This window comes from Porites lutea, chromosome 2 (genome assembly GCF_958299795.1).
Source record: "Porites lutea chromosome 2, jaPorLute2.1, whole genome shotgun sequence".
In the NCBI taxonomy this organism is placed as follows: domain Eukaryota; kingdom Metazoa; phylum Cnidaria; class Anthozoa; order Scleractinia; family Poritidae; genus Porites; species Porites lutea.
Window position 1 is genome coordinate 52475353 of NC_133202.1, and position 22690 is coordinate 52498042.

The 22690-nt window shown below is 37.9% G+C and overlaps 1 protein-coding gene across 1 annotated transcript in view; it reads left to right on the plus strand.

Annotated features, from left to right (window-relative positions):
* Positions 1–22690, plus strand: part of LOC140929003 (protein bicaudal C homolog 1-B-like) — a 30987-nt gene continuing 8297 nt past the window's right edge. Inside the window, exons 1-21 of the mRNA XM_073378816.1 lie at positions 1–145; positions 5175–5433; positions 5551–5597; positions 5683–5752; positions 9468–9547; positions 9825–9909; positions 11050–11123; positions 11227–11280; positions 12248–12370; positions 13109–13174; positions 13703–13747; positions 14564–14673; positions 15023–15119; positions 15240–15300; positions 16393–16466; positions 16649–17165; positions 17657–17893; positions 19392–19438; positions 20643–20697; positions 21272–21341; positions 21901–21966. Of these exons, the coding sequence (XP_073234917.1) occupies positions 5295–5433; positions 5551–5597; positions 5683–5752; positions 9468–9547; positions 9825–9909; positions 11050–11123; positions 11227–11280; positions 12248–12370; positions 13109–13174; positions 13703–13747; positions 14564–14673; positions 15023–15119; positions 15240–15300; positions 16393–16466; positions 16649–17165; positions 17657–17893; positions 19392–19438; positions 20643–20697; positions 21272–21341; positions 21901–21966 (2117 nt within the window). The 5' untranslated portion in view covers positions 1–145; positions 5175–5294. The remainder of the gene's footprint in view (positions 146–5174; positions 5434–5550; positions 5598–5682; positions 5753–9467; positions 9548–9824; positions 9910–11049; positions 11124–11226; positions 11281–12247; positions 12371–13108; positions 13175–13702; positions 13748–14563; positions 14674–15022; positions 15120–15239; positions 15301–16392; positions 16467–16648; positions 17166–17656; positions 17894–19391; positions 19439–20642; positions 20698–21271; positions 21342–21900; positions 21967–22690) is intronic.

The following is a 22690-nucleotide window of genomic DNA, read 5'->3' on the forward strand; positions in this document are numbered from 1 at the left end:
AACCTTGTTGTTGAAGAATACATAAAACATATTTTACCAACAGTCTATTTTGAAAGCCCCCAATAGTTCTGAAAAGTACCTGTCTCAGCGGCGAAAAAGGAGGGTCGTAGGGAACTTGGATGTGGCTTCCTTGACGTGTTAGAAGGTAAGAATTCGGAATTTTTAGGGAAAAGGGGAACGAGGTTCTTGACTGTTACAACAAGCGATCGACACACGGGAATTGGCGAATTCACGATACGGAATTCGCGAATTGATTCAAGATTCGGTAAGAAAAATGAGCTGCATTTTCGTAAATTCACAACTGAAAAAAACAAAGATTTTGATCGCACAAAAGGCATCTCCATTTTCCATGACCCAATGACGCGATCATTCTCATTATTTTTCTACTGTGCCTGTCCGTCTGAAGATGATGTACCTTTGCAACTTACGTAACGTCTCTATGTGCCGGATTTTGAAGCGTAGGCGGTGAGGGGAAACCAATTTTCCTCATTCATGGTGTAAAATACCATTAACAGCTAATATTCTAGCCTGTTTCAGGCTCTAAGATAGTAGGGATGACGCGTTAAGTGTAAGGCATGCGAAAATATCAGCGCGTGATCTGAGAGAAAAGGCCAATAATATTACTTTATAATTACAATACATACATAGTGAGCATTCAAGTTCTGGCCCTATCGACTTCTAACCCTTAATATATTCACGGCCGTGCGTATATACTCGTGTTAAGTTATGCTCGGGTTTCCGTCGCCTACAGTTTCCAAGTCTCCCGATAATGCGAGAAAATGATGGAGAATTTTATAACTTGGAATTGAACTTCCACTGCGCAGTTCCTGCTACTCAAACGAAAAAGCAAAAGAGAGGAAAATGAATTTAATAGCCATAAAGGGAGCGCTTATCATAGATTCGAGTATGCGTCGAATGCTTTCCCTCTTTCACCATCTTCTTAACAACTATACATAACATGAGTAGTGTGTTTAAAATTTTATCCCCGGATTTTTTGTATCTGACGTTTTGAATTTCTTGTTTAAGACAGCCACAACTATTTTCAGCTAGTTAATGACATGCTCGTGCTTGGCCTGTGGCAATTTGACTTCTGAGTGTGCGAACGAAGAAACCTTTCATTTGCTCCTCCCCAACCCCACCATTTCGTGAAGGGTTATGAAGTACATCTTACGCCTGACATTAAAACCAGATTTAACAAAAAAAGATTTTGTAAGGGAAGGTACGTTTTAAATTGGGGCGAGAGGAGGTTACTGGAATTTTGGAGGAGAGCCAGTCAGCAGCAAAATTGTTACTGTTTTGTTCGCAGCCGTGAGGGGGGTGGGGGGGAGTGGTCATCCTAATTTTGGCATGAAAAAATAACTTCCTCTCTTCTATTTAACTTGACTGTTCTATTTGTTTTTGAGTACTGAAACATGCAAAGTCTTTCTAGGACTAAAACTTCAGTGTAGCTACAAGCAAAACGACCCAGTAAGCTAACCTTATTAGCAGAGACTCTCTTTTCTGCTAATGGCGAGTTAATTTTATCTGGGTAAACCGGGACATTGTAGAATCTCCTTCCTTTCATACTGAGTTCCGCCTACTTTCTTGGGCTCAGGGTTTGTAGGGGTATTTCGGGATCCGGCATTGAGCAAAATACGGTGCGGGATTCACGAACTGCAAACGGGATTTCACAGTTATAATTTTGGCACGGGATACAGGATTTCTTTGCCTGTCGGTTAGGAATTGGGGAAATTGTACGTTTTAACAGTGGTTCTCGTGGCAAATACGAATCACAGGTGCCCGTTAGGTGGTGTCTTCCTTTCAAACTAGAAGCCGATTTACATCAGTGCCGACTCAATACTGTACGTAACTCTTATTCAAACCGGTAAATAGGTATACCCCACTTCATCTTCACACTCTAATCTGTTCCGGCCTGTAACCGTGAATTAAAATTCCATCGGGGTTAACGGAATAAAAAAACTAGAACCCACAATAATTTTGTGTTTTATTCGTTAGTCCACACAACGTGGTAAGAGGCATGTTTCTTGGTAAGAAACGGCCCCCTACCGTGCTTACTATATTATAACTGGCTCGCTGCCGGTACACATAATCTTCCCAGCTAATTTAGTCGATTTCTACATTACACAGCTCTGTTTTACTATCTGTTACATTCTGCTGCTGCTGCTTTTAAGCCGGATGGAAAAGATTTCGTTCAGTTTTTACTTTGTTTATTAATTTACGAAAAGAGAAAAAGAGGGAGCAGGGCATGTTCGATTTTGGAAGAGAATGAGTGCGAGATTTAACTTAAAGTTTTTGCGCGTGTTCTAAAAGAAAGGCACCCAGGAAAGCTTTATTTTATTTCTTTTTTTTTTCAAGGACAAGTTAGCTAAATGATACTGAATGACTTGTTCCCGCCACGACGACACTGCTCATGGTTTGCACGCGCTCTACTTGGTATTGAGAAAATTTCCTACTCGTAGTCGTCCCTGAATCTATAAACCCTTCTAATATTATAATTATTTTTAAAAAGTTCAACTTGAAGTCTAACTCGAACTCGAACTGGAGCTCGAATCCAAACTCGATGTTTCGGAAGTCCAGAAAAAGAAGTCGCCATGGAGCAGGAAAACGTGACTAATCATGAAAATGTAGATATTGACAGAGTAAATAAGAAAGAGGGGTAGTTCCGTCTTATGTCAGTTCAACAGTCACAGACAGTCATTTTTGCTAATAAGCAGCGGCAGTATGAACAAGGTAAACTGGAGATAACAAGAATATCAGAAGTAATATCAGCTGGTGTTGAAATGACGGTGAAATAATACGTCATGCAGTTTGCAAAACACACCTTTGGAAACTGGCAAAATGCCGTTTTTGATCGTTGACCCATGTCTCTTGAAAAGGTCTGAAGTGTAGACTGAAGCTGTCATATCCATAGCCGCAAAAACCGGAGACAGTTCAAGAGAAGGATTTTTGGTGACAAAAAAAATAAAGGTTCATGTTTTATCAGTTAATTGTAATTGATTTCTTTGTGGCCGGCACACGAGGGCCACGGTAACAGAAAATAGAACGAAGGTAGTTCCGAGAGTCTCGTGGTCAGTGACTACAGAGAAAGACTTTGAGAATTCAAGAAAGTGAAAAGCAAGCAGGAAAACTGGAACAGATTTCATCAGCTGAACAGACTTTGAGCAAAAAGTTATTTTTTCGATGGCCGGATCTATCCTCTCAGTGTTGCGGAAAGCTCCGCTTACTGAGATGAACCGGCAGCAATGCTAAGTATTATAAAGTGTAAAGTATAATTTAAGCCATCACCTTAAAAGATGAAAGGTTATGCCAGACCAGGCAAGCGTACTGTTTCGTATATTTTATTGTTTAGCTTGTATTTAAACCGAAAGAGAACGATAACTAAAAATAAAAATACGTCCAAGCTCTTGATGTATCTTATATTGCCCTTGATGATTGTCTCTATCTTTCCTCCTGCCATATTAGTTTGTTGTTTGTAGTTATTACTAACCCGCTCGTTTCTTCTGGTTTCGCTATTTAATTAAACGCAGGCGCCGTTTTATACTAGCAACTATGAACTTAGAGTGCTATTTGACTGATTCTATTATATTCTATCGGCTGTTTAGTGTGAAAACCATTGACCTCTCTACCCGAGTTTACTGGAGTCACTCACGGTCGACGCAGTTCATTTCCATTTCTAAATCCTTGCTTCTCAGGAGCCAAGCTACCGAATAAGTTCAATGATATTTTCTATCTCTTACTGGACTGACCCCGCGAATGACTACGTTATTGTAAAGTTGAACGGGTGAACAGGTCTTCATTGAAGCGAATGTAAAAGAGCATTCATGTGCACAAATGTGCACTAGGCAAGAGAGTCTACAACCAGCTGATGTTTTATAAATATTCATTTGTGTAACTGAACTAAGCGATATGGAATGTTGAGAACGCGTTGTAGAGAGACTGTTTGCTTTTCAAACGGGTCTCTTCACGTTCATCGGTACAACCATTAAGAAGAGGCCATGCAAGTGAACAGTGTCTCTAAACACTCCGACGATGTTTTAAAAAATATTGTTCATTCTTCCTGGTCTTGACCCACTAGTTTTGATGATAATGAGGTATTAATAGAAAACATCAATAAGCGAAAGTTAATTAGTCTATACGACAGTAATTGCAATCGCTAAGAAAATCTCAAATCAGTTTATGAAGTTTAATGGTTTAAAAATTTTCACGTTCGCCTGTGAAAAGGATTTTTATCTACATGACTATGGCCATTTGATTTGGTTTTCGAACTGGCAAAGCTGTTTCATTTAATAACCACTCGGATTTTTGTTTTCTACAGTGTTTTCTTGTCAGGTGCTATGAAAATAACTCGGATTTTTGTTTCCTACGGTTTTCTTGTTGAGGTGCTATGAAAATCAAAGAACAGGTGTGGTAGACGAGGGGATAAAGTTCCGGCTAGGTTTTTGATACTCGGTAGGAAAAGCAAAAACTAACGAATGTTTTAGACAGCTCAGACCGTTTTTATAACCTCTGACCGGCTGAATGTAGACAATTTATTGGTAGATGTAACTTGAAATCTTGTTCTTAAATTTTTTTAGTCGGTCCTGTTCCCATGGTGATCTTTTCGCTTATTGTTTAACTGACTTACACTATACCTGCGGATTTTGACGCGATATTTGATGCTGAGAAGAACTAATTTCAAACAATATATACCATACACGGAACAAAAGAACTGTTCTGTGACCCATATCGTTGCCTTCTTAACGAAGCATTGAGCCAAATATTTGGGAAAAGTTCATTGAAATATCTTTCGTTGTTTAGCTGCTTTTGTCTTCCAATAGGCTCAGTGGTTCTTTGCGCGTGATCGACCAAGCGGGAGTCCAGTGAACCGACTAAAAACTAATAAATATTTTACAATAGGCAAAATTAGCCCACAACAAAACATGATGTGCCGCAAATAATAGGTAAATTTTACATCGCCGGTGAAGCCAGGATAATATAGAGGATCAAAGGGAAAGGGGGGGTTTCCTCGGAACCTTTTGTGTTTGGCGTATTGATTGTCACCGGTCTCTAATCATGTCAATTAATTTGCCAAAGCTACCCATTGAGAAACCAATCAAACATCAATTTTTTCATTACGAGGCGTTACGATTGGCTGATCGCGTTTTTTTCCTAATTGATACTTTGGTGTTAAATAGGGCGTATCTGACGTCACCTTGACCCACGTGATTGGTTAAAGACGGCACTGCACACCGCCGCAATATGATGCAGAGCAAATTTTCTCCCGCTCACTTATTCTGGATTTTGAGCTTGTGATCATGAAGATGGCGACAGGCCTTGAGTTCTGCGAGGATGAAGGAGATTTACTCGGCGATGACGTTAACGAAGAGCGGGACCCTAACTTTGTGGAGGAAAGATTTCGCGTGGACCGTCGTAAACTAGAGCAAATGCTCCAAGGTCAGTAGCACACGAGACGCGATCGGTCCATCGAACGACTTTATTTACTCTCCATCTATATTTTGCTTAGCTAATCATTTGAACTTTATATGCTAAAGCGATATTTATGAATTTCAGCTGCTGTGGAGGGATGTGGCCAGACTGGCGAGGAGTTTTTCCAGAAGGTTAGAGGAGGTCAAATTATCTTTTAATTCTCGACATAATTGCAGCTGAGTTGTAAATTGTCTTGCGATGGTATGCCTCTCGTAGATCATGGAAGAAACGGCAACCACCATAACATGGCCATCAAAACTCAAGATCGGTGCCAAATCTAAGAAAGGTAAGTCAGTGAACAGTTCTATATGACTTGGTTTAGTTTGTCTTTTCAGTGGGCCTGAAGACACTGCACCGGAGTAGTTGCGCTTGGTTGACAGAGTAGTGTGTTTTAGCACGGGTCAGATACTCAATTTATTGTAAACTGAAGTGGAAACTGGGGTTGTTTTGATCCATTCGACTGGTTCGCCTGCTGTTTCTCAGGGAACATAATAAACTATTAGCTTCAAATTGGCTAGTTAAAGTATCTATAAAATTTTCACGGCTAAAAAAATTTATTTAAGCAACCTCTCTGACAGTTCCTTGTTCCGCAAAGAGCCTTATTCCGTTGATAATGATACTAGCAACCGCTTTTGTTTTTCGACAATAATTTTCTTTTGTAATACATTTTCTTTGTCTTGAGCTTTTATCAATTTACGTACAAGAAAAGACAATTACTGCAGCTATTTGTGCCTAATAATAACATCTTCAGGCGTTGTGAGAATTTGACGATGCGAGACGAAAATCTTCTTCTCCTCTCGACTGCGTTTTGACCCGCGTACACTTACATTTCCGGAAAGTTTAGGGTTAAAACTACACGTATTCATATAACGTGCGTTTTGGGCAATGTACATATTATTTTAAAGATACAAACTATAACTCGAGGAAGAAATATAGGAAGGCTTTTTGTATCGCAAGAGTCTGTTTTGGATTTCGTTTTCCCTAGATACAAGTATAAAGCGAATTGAACCGCTGCTTTAAGATTTGGTCATGTTCCAGCATTGTTTTAATTTGAACCCTAGTCTGTTATTGTACTCCAACGTGCATGTGGAGAAGATAAAGACTGGCTGATGATTTAGTCGAAATGTGTTCCTACCAATATCTCTGTTCGTCAAAGCGTATAGTATTTACTCTCCAAGACCGGTCATGACACGCTCTGCGAAATTTATTTTGAAATCGACGAGTGTTTCGATTTTGTTTTGGAACTGCAAGTCACCAGCGTGTTTATCTTTGAATAATACATGTTTACTTTATTCAGCAGGAATTAGCCATTGCAGACTGAAAAAATTTTTATTCACTCAGAGTAATTAGCTCGTGCATGGTGAGAGTGAATAATCCTTGCAATATCTTTTAAGTCGAGTCAATCAAGCATGTTTGTTTCAACTGTGAATGAGAGAAGACGACACGCTTGCCAGAGCGAGTCACGCACACTTGTGACCTTGTGCTTTTCGCATGAACAAGCTTAACTGCTTACATTTTCCAGCAGAGACGTAATAAACATTTATTTCCCTAAAGTGCCTGCAAACTTTTGCTAAAAATCGACAACAGTTCTTTTTTATTTCATCTTTCGTTTTAATGCAGTAATAATTTTACTTCAGATGAAAATTTTCCGAAAAGCATGAACGTGGTCTGTCAGTAGAGCCGAATCGATCTGCGGATTGTTTGATAACGTCCTTTATGTCATTTTTAAACCTTTCGGTGATAAACAACAATTATTTTAGTTTATTTGTATAATTCAGCCATAAATCTAAGCGTACAGCAGCATTAGGGACCGAGGTACAATACTTGTACATCGGAACGTGTCGGTAATGTTTAATTACATCATTTTAGGCCTTCTAAAATGTAAAGTAGGCCAATTTTTCCAGTTAGGTTCGCAAAACGGATTTCTTCAAACAAAAGGTGTTTAGATGATTAACAAGATTTCATAGCATTACCGACTCTTGTGGCTGATTTTACATTGTTGCATCATAATCATGTGTTGATTGGGAGTCAGGGTCATTACATGTACCAAGGAAATGTCTTTTTGCTTATCAAAATAATTTTTTCTAACCACATCCCCTGATAGAAGTTTCTACTGCATGTATAATATCAGACAAGTACTCAGGAAATATCAGACAATATGATCTGCAGGCAAACAATAATGACATATTTGATTATGCTTAAGTCGTCACATTCCTTTTGGCATTTTTCTGGTTCGATGTGTATTTTTTTGATAATTGATTCTCTCTACGAAAATTAGAAATTTTAGTGTCAAAAGCACTCCGCATGATCAAGGTCGTTGCTTGCTTTCAGTCTTATAAACGTGGCATGCTGCTATGGAGGGAGGAAAGGAGTTGTTTGTTTGCGGTTGGTAGTTAAGTACAGATGGACATGTAACCATGACCTCCATTATATATGATGGATCATAAAATAAAATAAGTGCTAAATATATTTTAGCACATACAAGAAACGTGACATGAAACAGCTATCTTTTCATCTGATCCATTTTCCTATTTCATTATTTGCAAAAGGTAAGGTATCATAGCACGCCCCTCCCACTCCCCCTCCCCCTACAGGATCCTCTGTTGTTTCTAAGGAGTTCTATCATGTTGTCTTTCGTCCTTGTGGCAATGCTAACTGACAGATTTTATTGCAACCATATGAACATCGTCCTTGACCTTGATGTTTGTGAAGTATAAACAGTGTGCTAATTTATCCTTTAAACTCTTAACCTGCCATCAGGCAGTCCTTCGTACTTCACTTTTTTTTGGGAGACAAGGGGAAAAAAGTGCCTGATCACAGGTTATTAAACTTCAGGACAGTTTTGAAGTTTTGCACACATTCAGTATAACTGAGTTTCCATGTCTTTGCTAGAAAGTATGAGTGCTAAGCTCATAATACTTTACTCATTAATGTAGTCATTTAATAGGTTCAATTACAATTTCACTGTCTGCTATCTGTCCCAAACCTAAATTTGTAATTGGATTAAACTGTACATGATCATTATTGTTCACCTCTTTCTTATTATTTTCCGGCCTCCTAGAATTAGAAGAGGGCTTCATAGAGAGGGTTGATTTTAAACTCCCTCTAGAGTTGAGAAAATATGTTTTTTTCCTGTATAATCACAATGTACAAACCTAGTAAGTAATTAAGACATACAAATATGCTGTTTTCTTTAATAATAAATTGTTTTTCTAGCCCCACTAATGAGATAAAGATTATAAATCCTTAAACTCTTGAAATAATTTATGTATAGGTGAAGTAAGGGGTCCACCCCAAGATAGCTTTAGGAAATATGTTGTGAGAGCTAGGTGCATGAAGTGGAGGGACTGAAAACACAGTAGTTCATGAAATAATATAACTATCTCTATCCAGGTCCCTGTTGTTTGAAACAGAAACTTGCAAAATGCACCTTTTTCCATCAGGCCAGCCATAAAAGTTTGCTAGCTAACTCAAAAATATGAAAAGAACAAAAAAAATTTTCTTGCTTTTTTTGGTGAAAAGAAAATGCTTGCTTGGCATAAATAGGGCTGATAGATTTCCTAAAGTTTTAAGGTACAATAGCCTGATCATGTACAAGTGCAGTGAGTTTTGTTGGCCCAAGAGAGTTTAGTTGTGACTGCTTTAATAGTTCTTTAGGGTGTTATATAGTTTTGTATTATGGCACTTGACACATTCTCATTTTATTGGATATCATATATATTACTTGAATAGGGGTTTATTTGGTAGGTACCAAGGCACAGATTACGTACAACAAAAGAGACAATACAACCCCAGGAGAACTCTATTATTTGGTTCCTTTGATTCTCTTGTGATGTTGGTACCTGCAGAAAGATCCTAAATAGGGATCAAACTATAACAATGTAATTCATTGGTTTCCTTAACTTCGTTTGTAAGTTAATGATGGTGTCCTTTTTTCATGTATGTACATGTGAAGTGCGTATAGTAACTGGCACCAAACAACAGCTCATTTAACTTTACAGATCCTCATATCAAGGTAGCAGGCCTACCCGAGTCTGTAAGACAGGCAAAGGAAAAAGTCATGGCAGTCTTGGATACAAAGGTTTATTATTTTGATTGATTTCTGCATGCATGTTTAATGCTTCAATAGTTGAAGGGAATATATATATATATATACTTCATAGTTCATTCTACACAGATAATGAAATGGGCTGGGATATTTTCTTTTGCATCATGAGACGCCAAAAGTGCACAAATTGTGTGTGCATGCTAGAATGAACTCTGATCTGATGCTGTATGCAATTAAATAAAGTAAACTCTACAGAATTGTTATTGTTATGGAAATGAGGTTGATAATGTTGTTTTCCTTCGTCTCTTAGTCAAGTAGAGTGACCCTAAAGATGGATGTTTCATATACCGATCATTCACACATAATTGGAAAAGGAGGAGGAAACATTAAGCAAGGTCTGGTAATAATTAAGTATTATTATATACACACCTATGAAATACCAGGTGATCTTTCGTGCCAAAACATGATACTTTCACACGTGAAAATAACATCTATCACGAGAGAAAAGGGCCTTTTTTTGTCCTTACAGCACACAATTTTTTACTTTTAACTCATCCCACTTTTCACTTTATATGATTGGGGTGTCAGTAATCCAACAGCTCAAACAAAATAAGCAATAACCAAAGGAAATGCAAATAATTCTAATTTTCGTTCATTTGTTTAAGCCAATTAATTAACACAGGGCTTCTGATATTTCGCGCGGTCGCGGACCCGCGAAATTTGGGTATTTCCGCGAAATCCCACGAAATTCCCAAAAAAACGCGAAATACCGCGAAATCCGCCAGAAATATTTCCAAATACATGTCGGCAAAACATATTTAATACTTATCTTGGCTATAAGACCTGTTCTATTCACCCCAAACGTCCAAATTTATCTTGAAACTTCGTCAGTGCAACGAGTAAACAACGTCTCAAAACTACCAGGCGTTCTTAGATGAACGTTGCGAAAAACTGGGCACTAACCATAATGTTAACAGCTTTAGCATTCGCTCATTTCTCAAGCGAACTGTTGTTGAAAGAGCAAATGATTATCCCTGTTAAAAAAAGTTAAATAATGCTGGTCATATCGACGCAAAATTGATCGATTTTAGCAAAATTTGCCAAAACAAATCCAGCGAAATCGGCTGTTTTTTACTGATTGTTGCTTGGCAAAGTTTCCCCCCAAATTTCCCGTGAAATCGGCCGATTTTTCTAAGAATTTGCCCCGAAAATCCTTCGAAATTTGACTTTTTTCCGCTAAAATCCCGCGAAATCGGCCAATTTTTTTGCAAATTTTGACTTTTCTTCCGCGAAAATCCCGCGAAGTCGGCCGATTTTTCCGCAAATTTTGACTTTTTTCCCGCGAAAATGCCGCAAAATCGGCCGATTTTTCCGCGAATTTACCCCTGAAAATCCCGCGAAATTTTGTGTTTTTTTTCCGCGAAATATCAGAAGCCCTGTTAACATTAAAAATATTTTTCTTGTTACATTCCTGTTATGCCTAAAGGTGCTTAGTAATAGTTTATGTATGTCATTTCTTTAATAATATATTTCAGTTATGCACGACACTGGATGCCACATTCACTTCCCAGATTCAAATAGAGGAGCAACTAGTGAAAAGAGCAATCAAGTTAGTCAACCTTCAATGCAACTATACAGTACATGTCAGTTGTAATTTTTTCAAGTGTTTCATTGGTTATAGTGATATTTATTTAATTTTCATAAACTTACAGGTTTCCATTGCTGGTCAACCTTTAGGTGTTGAAAGTGCAAGACGACAAATCAGGGTAATATATATTATAATACTTTTATCTCAGATTTCCAAAATTACTGATTCTAGCTTTAATAAATAAAATTGTATAATTCTAATTTCTTGTTATCAAGGATCCCCACTGGCCCACTATTTTCAGAATTAATCATTATTACAATTCCCTTAATTTGAAAGTGAAAGAAAAAAAGAATGAATTGAATAATGAATATGTATAGTTTGTCTTCCACTATTCAAGAGTTTGTACAATTTGCCCATGCAAATTAGGTTCTTTAGTTAATTTTATGTATTTTTTTGCCTCTAAAAATCCAACATTTTTTTTGTTGCATTTGATAGCGTAGATTCCTTTAATAAGTTATGACACAACACAAACCCTCATGAACTTGAACCTCACTCTAACTCAAACCAAAAAGTTAATTGATTTCTCCCAAATTTCCTTCATACATGTACTGTAATTTTACCCGTGGTAACTTGAACCTTCAATAACTGGAACCTCCCACTAACTCAAAGTAAATTTTTGTTTCCCTTCAGATCATTTTTATATAATTTTACCATTGATTTAAGCGTGTAACAAGTTGGGAAAAAAATTAAAAAAAAACCCAGTCCACTGAAGAAGTCTGAAACATTGAATAGGAGTTTTTTTCAAAACAAGTGTGTCAAATCTTTGTCTTAACTTTTTTCACTCCAATTCAAATTGTGTCCATCCCTGTATATTAATCAAGCTTTGTTAATTTCTTTTTAAAAATAGTGATCTATATCTCTTGCTGCCCTTTAAGTGAAGCTGGTGCATGATCCTTGCATTTCCTCCCCATTTATATGCTTATTGTTTTCCTTATTTTCAGACATTTGCTTCAAAGTCCCGATAACACAAACTTTTTTTATTTTCCATCGAAAATCAAGTTATCAGGGGTCTGCTGTATCATCTGACAGTTATTTCAACAAGTCAATATTAATAGTAGTTTGGTGTTTTCTTTCATGATTATCAGGATTTACAACCCTTGGTTCTTACCTTTGAATTGCCACTAAGTGGAAGACTGCCATCAGATTCCAGTTCACCAGCAATCCAGCAGATAGCACAAGCCTGCAATGTCACCATCACTTTTAAACAGGTAAATAAGTAAAAATTTAATGACTTCTGCTAGCTGGTGGAAAATCAGTTTTCTGTAATTCCTGTTTGCTTGGTGTAATCATGTGGCTGTTGGTAGCATACTGTGCAGATCAGGATCTGAAATCTACTATTGTCTAATGAACATTACATAACAACAACAAGAACAACTTGTACTGCAACTTGCGAAACTGAATAAATTCATGATATAAGATTTAAATTGCTATCAAGAAGACTCAGACAAAGCCAATTAGCCTTGAAGCAACAACAAAACTCCGGAAATCTGGCCTACCATGTGCTTTTGTCTGGTGACTACATGTAGATGTTGTCTCAGACACTTAGACCTGAACGTTTGTCCAGTGGGCAACCAACATCAAAAGTTAATTGAATTTTGGACCTTTCAGATCAGCTTAAAATTTTTTAAATTGAATTTTTCCTGTGATGGTTACATGAATAACAAAGCCTGTGAGTCAAATTGTTTTGAAGCAGGTGGGGAAATGGTTTAGGAAGAAAATACTGGGTGATTCCACTTTTGTTGTGTTTTCAGTGTGTCATTTTGTACCTGATACCAGCAGAGTGGCCATGCAGGTCTCCCATTTCAATAGCCGGGCACGTTCCCTTTGCCATTTTGGCCCTTAATGTCAGCCCTGATTATCTGTAAGTTTGGGCTGACCTTAACTACTTTAAGATATAACATGTTCTTTGTGACAGTTTTTTTTCATGTACTTATGTTGTCTTACAGAGACCCAGAGCTGGCAGTCAAACAGCAATAATTAGAGGTTCACAGCAACATGTTGCTGGTATTAAGGTTTGCGAATTTTTCATTTATGAAAGTAATTATATAAAGGTAGGTTAAGTTTTAAGTGTTATTGTTTGTTAGTACAATGCTCCATACTGATGACATGTTACTACAGAGATTTGGGTAGTGTTTCTGATTGATTAAAGAAAATTTCCCATGTGGCAAAACCAATGAACGTTCTGTGCTTGTTCCTCAGATATCATTTCACAAGGAAACCAGTGATGCTGCAAAATGTCAGCTGTTTTCCTAGGTTAAGTGGGAGTCCAAATACATGATTGATTCCAGTTAGGATTATACAGACAAAATTGGACAGCACAAGAGTTTTCTGCTAGATCTGAGAAAGATGAGCCCATTAAAAAACAACAGTCCAATAATAGTGGCAAGTACTGTCCTATCAAAGAGGCTGAGGCAAGACACAGTCATTGTTGCTTCTAAATTCAGGGCTCCTCATTCGCCAGTAATACTGGAGAATTTTGTTTTAGATAAGATTAAAAACAATATAACATTGTTTTTAATTGAATGTTTTTGAATCCTCAGGATGCCATTTCCCATCTAGTTGAGCATTTCACAGCAAAAATAGCTGTAAGTACCATTTAAAAGTTTTTTTTTTTTTGTAGTTGTTAACATTACCTAAGCATGATGCTTCAGGTGCTTTTTCATTGACATTACCATGGATAGGTATCTTTTAAAACCCTTTGTTTTTAACTGCTGCAGGATTAGCTCAGTCGGTAGAGCGTTTGACTGCAGTTTCGGTTCGCAGGACCGGAACAACACTCAGGGTCTTAAAATTGACTGAGAAATAAAAGTAATGCCTTTGCCCTGCAAATGGCTAGACCATCGTGTGGCTCAGATGACCAAGTAAAATGGTGGTCCCGTCTCCAGTAGGAGATGTAAAAATAGTGTCCCTATTTAGTACTTTTGTGCTTAATACATTGACACTCAAATAAAGTGCATTTTTTTAATCTGTAGGTAAATTTTTATACCAGAAATACTTTATAAGGGTGATCTTATTTACAATACAATAGTGCCTATTTGCAGGTCCATTGACAGTTGGTCCTTGTCAGCTTTTAGGACACTATCCTTTTCATTGTTCCTTTCATATTTAAATTTGGTCATCCCAGCAAGGTTTAAATATTTGCACAAGAAAGCAAAACCCTGAGGCATTCTGGTCTTAGTAGTAAAATAGCGTCATCGTGCAAATGGCCTATTATTTGCCCAATAGAGAACAATTGACTTTTAAGACGGTAGGACACGGGAAATCCCAAGCAGGCAAGATAGGCTCATCTTACATGCTTGGGTAGCCAATCAGAACACAGGATTTGCTTTATCTTGCCTGCTAGTGGATTCAGCCATAATAATGAAAATTATAATAACAAAGGTGTTTTATTGTTTGTTCAGTCTTCAGTTCCAGTGAACATGCAGATTGATATTGCTCCTCAGCATCACTTATTTATTATTGGAAGAAATGGAGTAAACATCAAACAAATCATGCAGCAAACTGGGGCAAGGTCAGTTGTAGCCAAATTTTTGTGCCAGCAAGGAATTTGAATTAAATAAATGATATTAATATTAATTAAGAGGCAATGTAAAGATTTAAGTACTTAGCAATTAACCAACAATTAGGTTTTCGTTCCATCAATCATCTTGACAAAACTCTTGGTGGTTGTAATAATGGTAATATGATTGATTGAAGCAAGCAACTTAAACATTGGTTAATGTTTTGACTTGAGAGGTGGCATATGTTATTGAAAAATGCAGCAGAATGTTTACTCTACAAATTGATACAGAAAAAGAGGAGTACTGCAAGTTGCATTTTAGAACATTCACTCTAAACATAATTCTTATTTTTTATTGTAGCATTTCATTTCCTGATCCTAATGGAACACAACGAAAAGGCACAGTCTTTATCACTGGAACAGTGGAGTCAGTTATTCATGCAAGAGCACAGCTTATTGTAAGTAAACAACCAAGTCCTTAATTATGATAACTTTTAATTTTTTTCCCTTATGATCTTTACATGAATTAAATGCTAGTTGCATGGCATTTATCTTGCTGTTTCTACTCTATCTCTTAGGAATGCCTTCCCCTTGTACTGATGTTTGACCTACGAGAGGAGGATGGAGATATAGATAACAGTAAGATTTCTTTGCACCCTACATGTATTTTATTAAACATCTTTGTCATTATGTAAGTTTTAAGAAACCAAACTATGCACAAAGTTTTTAAGCCATCTAAGGTAGAACTGCAAATTTGTTGGTGCCTGCACCCAATTTTTCAACCTTCACTTACACTTATCGTAACTATTTTCTACAAGTGAGATGTTGTGTACTCAAGAAAGGGTTCAAGGAGGTCCAACCGCCACCCCCTATTTTCAGTGTTGATGATGTTTATTTTTTTAAAGACACAATGTTGTCAAGAAGGGACTGCTTGTCAAACAAGTAAGCCTCATAGCAGGGTTGTCAGAAAGTTTTGAAGTAGATGGCTGAGTTGTCAGAGTAAGTGGCCAGTCCAGGGATATTTTATTTAAAAAACACCATCTGAAAGAGATGCCAAGCAGAGTAGTCTGCCAATACTAACCAAGTAGGTGACGATTTTTGCCGGCAGCCAGCTACTTTTGACAGCTCTGCATGGGCCTTCCTAACACTCCTATAATATATATGGCAGTGTGCTAACAATTATCTAATGGTATGAACAACCACATGGCTTCATGTCTTTGGGTGTTCACCGTCTTGTCAACAGCACACTTCAGCAGTATATTAGAGTTCAGTGATGTCTCTTTTCAATAAATTATTGATATAAAACAATGCCAAGATCTCTCCTCAGGTTATTGTCCAAAGAATGCTAAAGCCTAATGACATAAAAAAACGTTTTTCTTGGGTCTGCACCTCACCACTTTTCTTTTTCTACTTATCTTGTATTTTTTGTTTTATTTTTACTTTTGTTTGGCAAATAAATAAATAAATAAATAAATAAATAATGGTAAGAAAAGTAAGATTTTAGTGAGTGACTAAATTTAGCAAGTTTGAATTCCGCTGGCATAAACTGAGGTTGTGGTTGTGCTGTTGTGAGATAGTGGCTGCTTTAAAAAAAATATTCCATGTAAATAATCCTTGTGTAATTGTTGACTGTTTTGCTTTTATGAGGTCAGGTCAGTTGCCTGCTTTCGGCAAACAGAGTTTTACGGAGTGTACTGTCATAGTCACTTTTTTGTATGTTTTTAATTTCAGCAAAGTTAAATACAATAATGGAGGCATATGATGTTTTTGTGAGTGTAAAACCCAAACCTAAGCAACCAAGTAAGGTGAGAAAATTAGCAATATTCTTTTGCAACTTAATTTCACCATAAGAGAATTATTATTTATTAACATTCTAGTCCAATATTTAAGGAATTACGACTGGGCTATTGATACAATAGTCACTATTGCTGGCTTTCCTAGTTTGGATATTTTTAAAGCTGTTCATGTCCTTTCTTTTCATTTACAGTCTGTGATTGTAAAGAGTGCGGAGAAAAATGTTGAAAACATGTTCATTGCAAGACTAGACATCCTTGGACTTGACAGCAACGAAAATCATGCTTCCTCGCCAGCATTTTCCACAACAGGCTTGGTTAATCATGACCAATGCACTGCCTCACTAGATAACCTCTCAAGAAATTACTTCAGCATGCTTAACCTTACCTCTGCTCCACAACGCTACATTCAAGGTCATCTGAATGGACATTCGAGCCCCACTCTTAGCCCAGTGGACCCTTCAGCTAGCAACCCAAATCCATGGTTGACTAGTGCTGTTTCTCCAACATCACCCACTATTTCAAACATGATTACAGCACATCCTCTCATAAACTGTGTAACAAGCTATCCAACGAGTCCTCCACCTCCTCCCGGACTAGGACCCCCTGTGACACTGACCTCTATGGCTAATAATCTACCAAGTGGTTATCTTTTGAATTACACTGGATCTACACCCAACTCAGATGGATACATTAACAGTTTAAGTACAGGTAATTAAAACGAGCTAACGCTAACCCGAAATATAGAGATATTGAGAATGCATAGTCACACGTAGGCTGACATGCAACACTCACATGGATCACATTGGTGCTGTGATATTGTAATGTGCCTCTCAACAAACATTTCACACAGCAAAATAATATTTAGGACTGTAAAAGTTCAAGTTGTTTGGTTACAGGGAAGTGTTTGCTACAAACATTTGACCTGTATTAAATAAACCACGTCAAGAATGTTGAACTGTTCGTGATCTGGTTGTTTGGTATTTTGGAGTAGAATTTGTTGCTTTCTTTAGAGGCAATAACATTCACCATTTGCACATCTCCCATATTACACCTGGTTTGCTCCTCGAATCACCCCCCCCCCCCCCCCCTTCAAAAAAAAATTGCATAACCTTTGTTTTTAATTTCCCTTGTATATTGCTTATGCAAAGTTTTGGTAGTGTACCAAATTCTCTGATAGCAACTTCTTTTCATTTCACCAGGTTCAACACAAGGTTGTCTAAGCAAGTCTCAAAGTCAGTTAAACCAAAGAAAAGGCAGTCCCCTTGGCCAAAGAGCTCCTAGTCCCGTTGGAACCATCGGGCAAGGTCCTGGATCAAGGACCTTTCGGCCTATAGACAGACAAAGCCTCAATGGAAGTCCCTTGAGACGTAGCTCGTCAGGCAGTTTAAGTCCTAGGAGTCAGACGAGTACAAGCCCATTGACTGTTGACGATGATGGTACGTTTTTTAAACACGGTAGATAATAATTATCAGCCTTACTCTACTGTGGCCTTTAATGAGCCGAGAAAGTTGTATTTGCACATAAAACCTTAAATGCGTAAGTGGGTTGTTTATACTGCATGAATTCCTGTATAAGTCTTAAAGTTGTGCAAGTTGAAAAATGCTAAATGGCATTAAATTAGGCACGTTCTGACACTACAGAAAGGGATCTGGTTTGACGAAAGAAATAAGCAGAAAACACCCTTACAGTGGCCAATTTAGTGTATCTCATTTCATTATTGATGTCAAATAGAAGTAATATACCGTACTGCAGATGTGTTTTTATGATTTTAAACTCCTATTTGGCGTTTTTTTATTTGCTTGTCTGTATGACAACACTACTGGTGAAATTAGTACCGAAATGAACTGAGACTGACGTTCGGTTATTCCATTACCTCTTTTTTGCCTTACAGCTTGGTCTTGAAACAATATTTACTCACATACGTTGCGTTGGCAATTGAAAAACGTTCCTTACCTGTACAAAGTCCTTTTGCATCTTTTTACATCTTCGGCCATTTTGACTTCGCAGAAATTTTTTCAAAATTATTAGCTTGGTTGGTGCCTTGCGCGCACAATTTTCCCGCCGAAACATAGTGGGCTGATTGGCTAAACTCTGTGCCTTCAAAGATAGCCGAGTTTTCGGTCCGTAAAAGTCCGTAGCGCCATTTAAAATAAAACTGGACATTTTGTGGGAGTAGATATAAATGCAAATTTTGCATTTAAGTATGTCTACAGATAGACGACAAACTTTCGCAAACATTTTGTTTGGCTCGAAGTCGCTTCCATCTTTCTTTCGTTGATCTGTGAAAAAAATTACACTGCAAATGGCAAAGAAGCTTGTTAGATCAGGTGATGGTATGTTTGTTATCATATTTGTCGAAAGAATCACTCGTTTTCTCTTTGACAAAACGTCACTAATCTCTAGAATACTATTCTTCGTAAATCTTCGATACGATTACGATTCAGTTTCTTCATCGGCTTCGTTCACAAATAAACACAGGTCAAAATATCGAGGTACGAACTCAACATCCAGGTCCTCAAGGTTGACAGACGTATTATAAATTTTTTTAAACCTTTTTTTTTTCTCAAGACAAAGACATTTAGAGCTGCGAAATGAGCAGTTGCCTTTGAGATTTACTTCCGTATCACAGCAAATCGGACCGCAAAGCAGTGACCAATTTTTGTAAATGATATAAAACAACCACCGTATCGGTAGTCGTAATTACGGGTTGATTGCTTTCTACCCCGGAGAAAAAGAAACGGCTAGGCTACCTTATAGAACGATGATACCACTTTCACATCTGCCGAGGAAATTCATGTTACGTTTTACAGTATATAGCTACGTAGCAGACATGTTCCTCTACCCCTAACCATTGGCAAAAACGGTGTATTTTAAGGTAGCGTACGTTTAACGTGTTGAAGATACTAACATACTTGTCGGTTTCTTCCTTTGCAGCAAATCACCACAGTATGGTTAATGGAAACGACCTGACTGACTCGATTGTAAGTAACGGAGACTCACTGAACAGAATACCACTGAGAGGCGAAAAACACTGGCTTTACTATAGCCACTAAACTTAGGACCCTAAATACTACTGTACTAACAGTGAAAGGCAATGATGAAACTGTTTAAAACATTGAAACGCAGATGAACGATGTATCAGGAACAGCCAACGACTTTTATCTTTAAAATAACAATAATTATTATGATACCCGGAGTTTTTTTACTAACTTGCCCACGATTTTCAGAGGCCATCACATTTTATTACCAAGATATTGCGATTATTGTTTTAAAAGGTCGTCTGAAAATTTCAGTATATCAACAAAACTTCCCCAAGAGTTTTCTAATAAAAGTGAGACTACTACATGTCTTTGAACTTTCGAACGGACCTATCAGGGTATAGCTAACAGCTTTGTTAAGACGAAAAAGCCACCTGAAACTTTCAAGACATCAGAGGGAGCAGTTTTTAGGGCAGCTCAAAATTAACCGAGAAAACCATTTCAGACACTTCTGACGTATTTGGAAACATTCAGTCGTTGGTTGCCACTGGTATATTGGGATGTCAATGAGTCTACATGCGTACCAAACGTACATTTTCTTTTCATACGCTTTCATAATAACTCTCTTACTCTTTTGACTGACAGATGTAACAGTAGACGGACATTAAAACAAGACAGACTCTTACACTCTGTACAGACCGCTTGCTTGCAAAGGTGCGGCACCGACATTGTCAAAGAAGTTGCATGGCCAATAGAATGTACATAAAAAGATCGGTTAACACGAACAGCGACCAACAACCAGCTTTAATTGTGCATAACAAGACGTGAGTTTGCAAATGTTTGCCTTGACACTTTTTTGTGCTGGTTTTATTTATCTACCGCCCCGACTTTTGAACGACATTATCGGTGTCAATAAACCGTTGACCAACTGAGTCGCAAGTCGCTTCGTTCTGCGCTGCGTTAACTTGGTGGTAAGTGCTAATTTGACTGATACATCAGACAAACTTACAGACAGATACGCAGACAGACAGACAGTGCCAGACTCTATAAACTGTATCGTACTTGGCTCAGTCATGGACATCGCGTTGGTAAGGGCTCTCATAGCCCAGTCGCCGATGGAAATGCTTTCTTGCGCTGTATTCAAATTGTGCTGTCAAAACTTCGCCTTGTTTTGTAGCTGATGTTTTGAGTTCTTTTTGTTTTTCAGCCATATCACGACTCGCAAACGCATGGCAGCAATGGGGGAAGCCAAAGCCCTGTTGGTATGTAATCCGGTTATATCGGCTTAAAGCAAACCTAGATATGAGGGGAACACTGACAGTAATGTGGTTTCAGAACCCGGGAGGAGGGGGGGGGCGTACTCAATAGAGTTTTAAACGGGGAGGCTCCGCATCGAGGTGCAACCCTTAACCCTTCTATATACTATTTTGATAAAAAAGGTACCCTTGCTTATACCTTTCACTTTGACAAATGTTACCCTTTTCACATACCTAGTTTAGAACTTTACATCCCTTTTCTGCTGTAAATGCACTTTTTTTGTCATATAGGTGAAGGCTACAGCGGCGTACGGAGTAGTATTCAGATTTAGATAAGCCTACTCTACATGGAGAGAAGGAATTAAATTATTTACAGACAGATTACTCTGGTTAAAAAAAAACTGACTTGTAAGGCGCGTCTTTACTCTAAGGAACGTCTTCGACTTTCCACTGTTATTAGCTCTCAAGGGTGATTATTATTAGTTGTGGTTTGACGTTAAAAATAAGAAAGAAAGAAAGCAGCTCTGTTGAAGTAAATTGGACAAACTGTTTTAACATTTTTTGTGGCATTTTCTTCCAGGTTCTTCCTCAAACCATTCCAAGAGACAGGCCAGTCAATTATTGTCCGGCACAAAGCATGTGAATTTTAAGTAAGTTGTCAAAGGCTTTTTTAATTTTGAATACCACGAATTTTGTCAGGAATATTATTAGTAAATGGAGCATTTATGTGCGATTGGTTTCGGACAACTCCAAGGGAACACGCACAATGAAACTGCACCTAGGTCGAGAAAATGCAACATTAGGGACCCTGTGATCGACAACGGCAACAACACTTAAAACGTCGCTATAAAATAGACTTTCACCTTTGTACAAAGTCACCCAGTTAGTTTAAAGAAGGGGAATTAGGTTGGAATTGAAGGGGACTGCGTCCGAGTTCACGGAGAGAGATGAATGTAAGAGGTATTCATCGCCTTGCCGTTCCCGTTCTAGTTAACGCAATAATTGGTTATTTCACATCGTGGTTATGCAGCAAAGAAATTTAGCGTGATGCACGCTTAGAGTAGGTTTTTTTGCCTACTTAAGTTTTTTTTCCCGTTGTTCCCGTTGCTGTTGCCGTCGTAGTTTTGTAAGGTTTCTACGTCTTACGCGACTAAGTACCGACGACGTTACTTCTCTCTTATGTAATAAGCATTTTTGTATGTTTTCTAGGACAAGTTCATCAAGCCTGAGCTCGGATTCAAGTGAACTAGATGACAGTAACTCTTCTGCGGTGCTGTGAGTACCAACCTATCCAAACTCAATACTACAACTGTGTACTTAATTTTCAGAAACATGGAGACCTTTAGGCCTTTTGTAGATTCTAAGACCAGGGGCCCGTTTCTCGAAAGTCCCGGTAACTTTACAGGCCCGAAATCAAATATTCAAATCGAAATGTAAAGAATAGGAGCGCGGGTCCTGGCTAGCAAACTACTCCATTTTATTTCATTAACTGATAGTTTTAACATGTTAGATGCAAAACTATTGAAACCTCGATCTTTAATGTAAACGGAGACAGCTTACCAGGCCCGTTAATTATCGGGACTTTCGAGAAACGGGCCCTAGGACGACAACGGATTTTCTCAATACTAATTAGTGCTCGCGCGTGAACCAGCGTCATTTTGGCGGGAAAACGCGGCAGTCGTCGTCATGCTACTACGGGTTTTATCGAAATGTAGTGATGGAAGCAAGGAATCAAATGTTGAAAGTTTTATCATTTTGCAACAGAAGCATGCTTCCGTTTTGCAAGCAGCAGATGAGAATATCCGTGTTAACTTTTATGGTGAAAAAAGGTGAAATGAAGCTTTCCGGGTTGTCTATTTTTTGGGATTGCACGAAAAAATATTTCGTCCTCGAATCCAAAGTTGTCTATTTATAATTTACCCATTGTCATCAGTGAATTTCAATTTCACCTCAGATTCAAATTCTGTTTCTCACGCTCACTCGCGTCTAACCTTTCCGC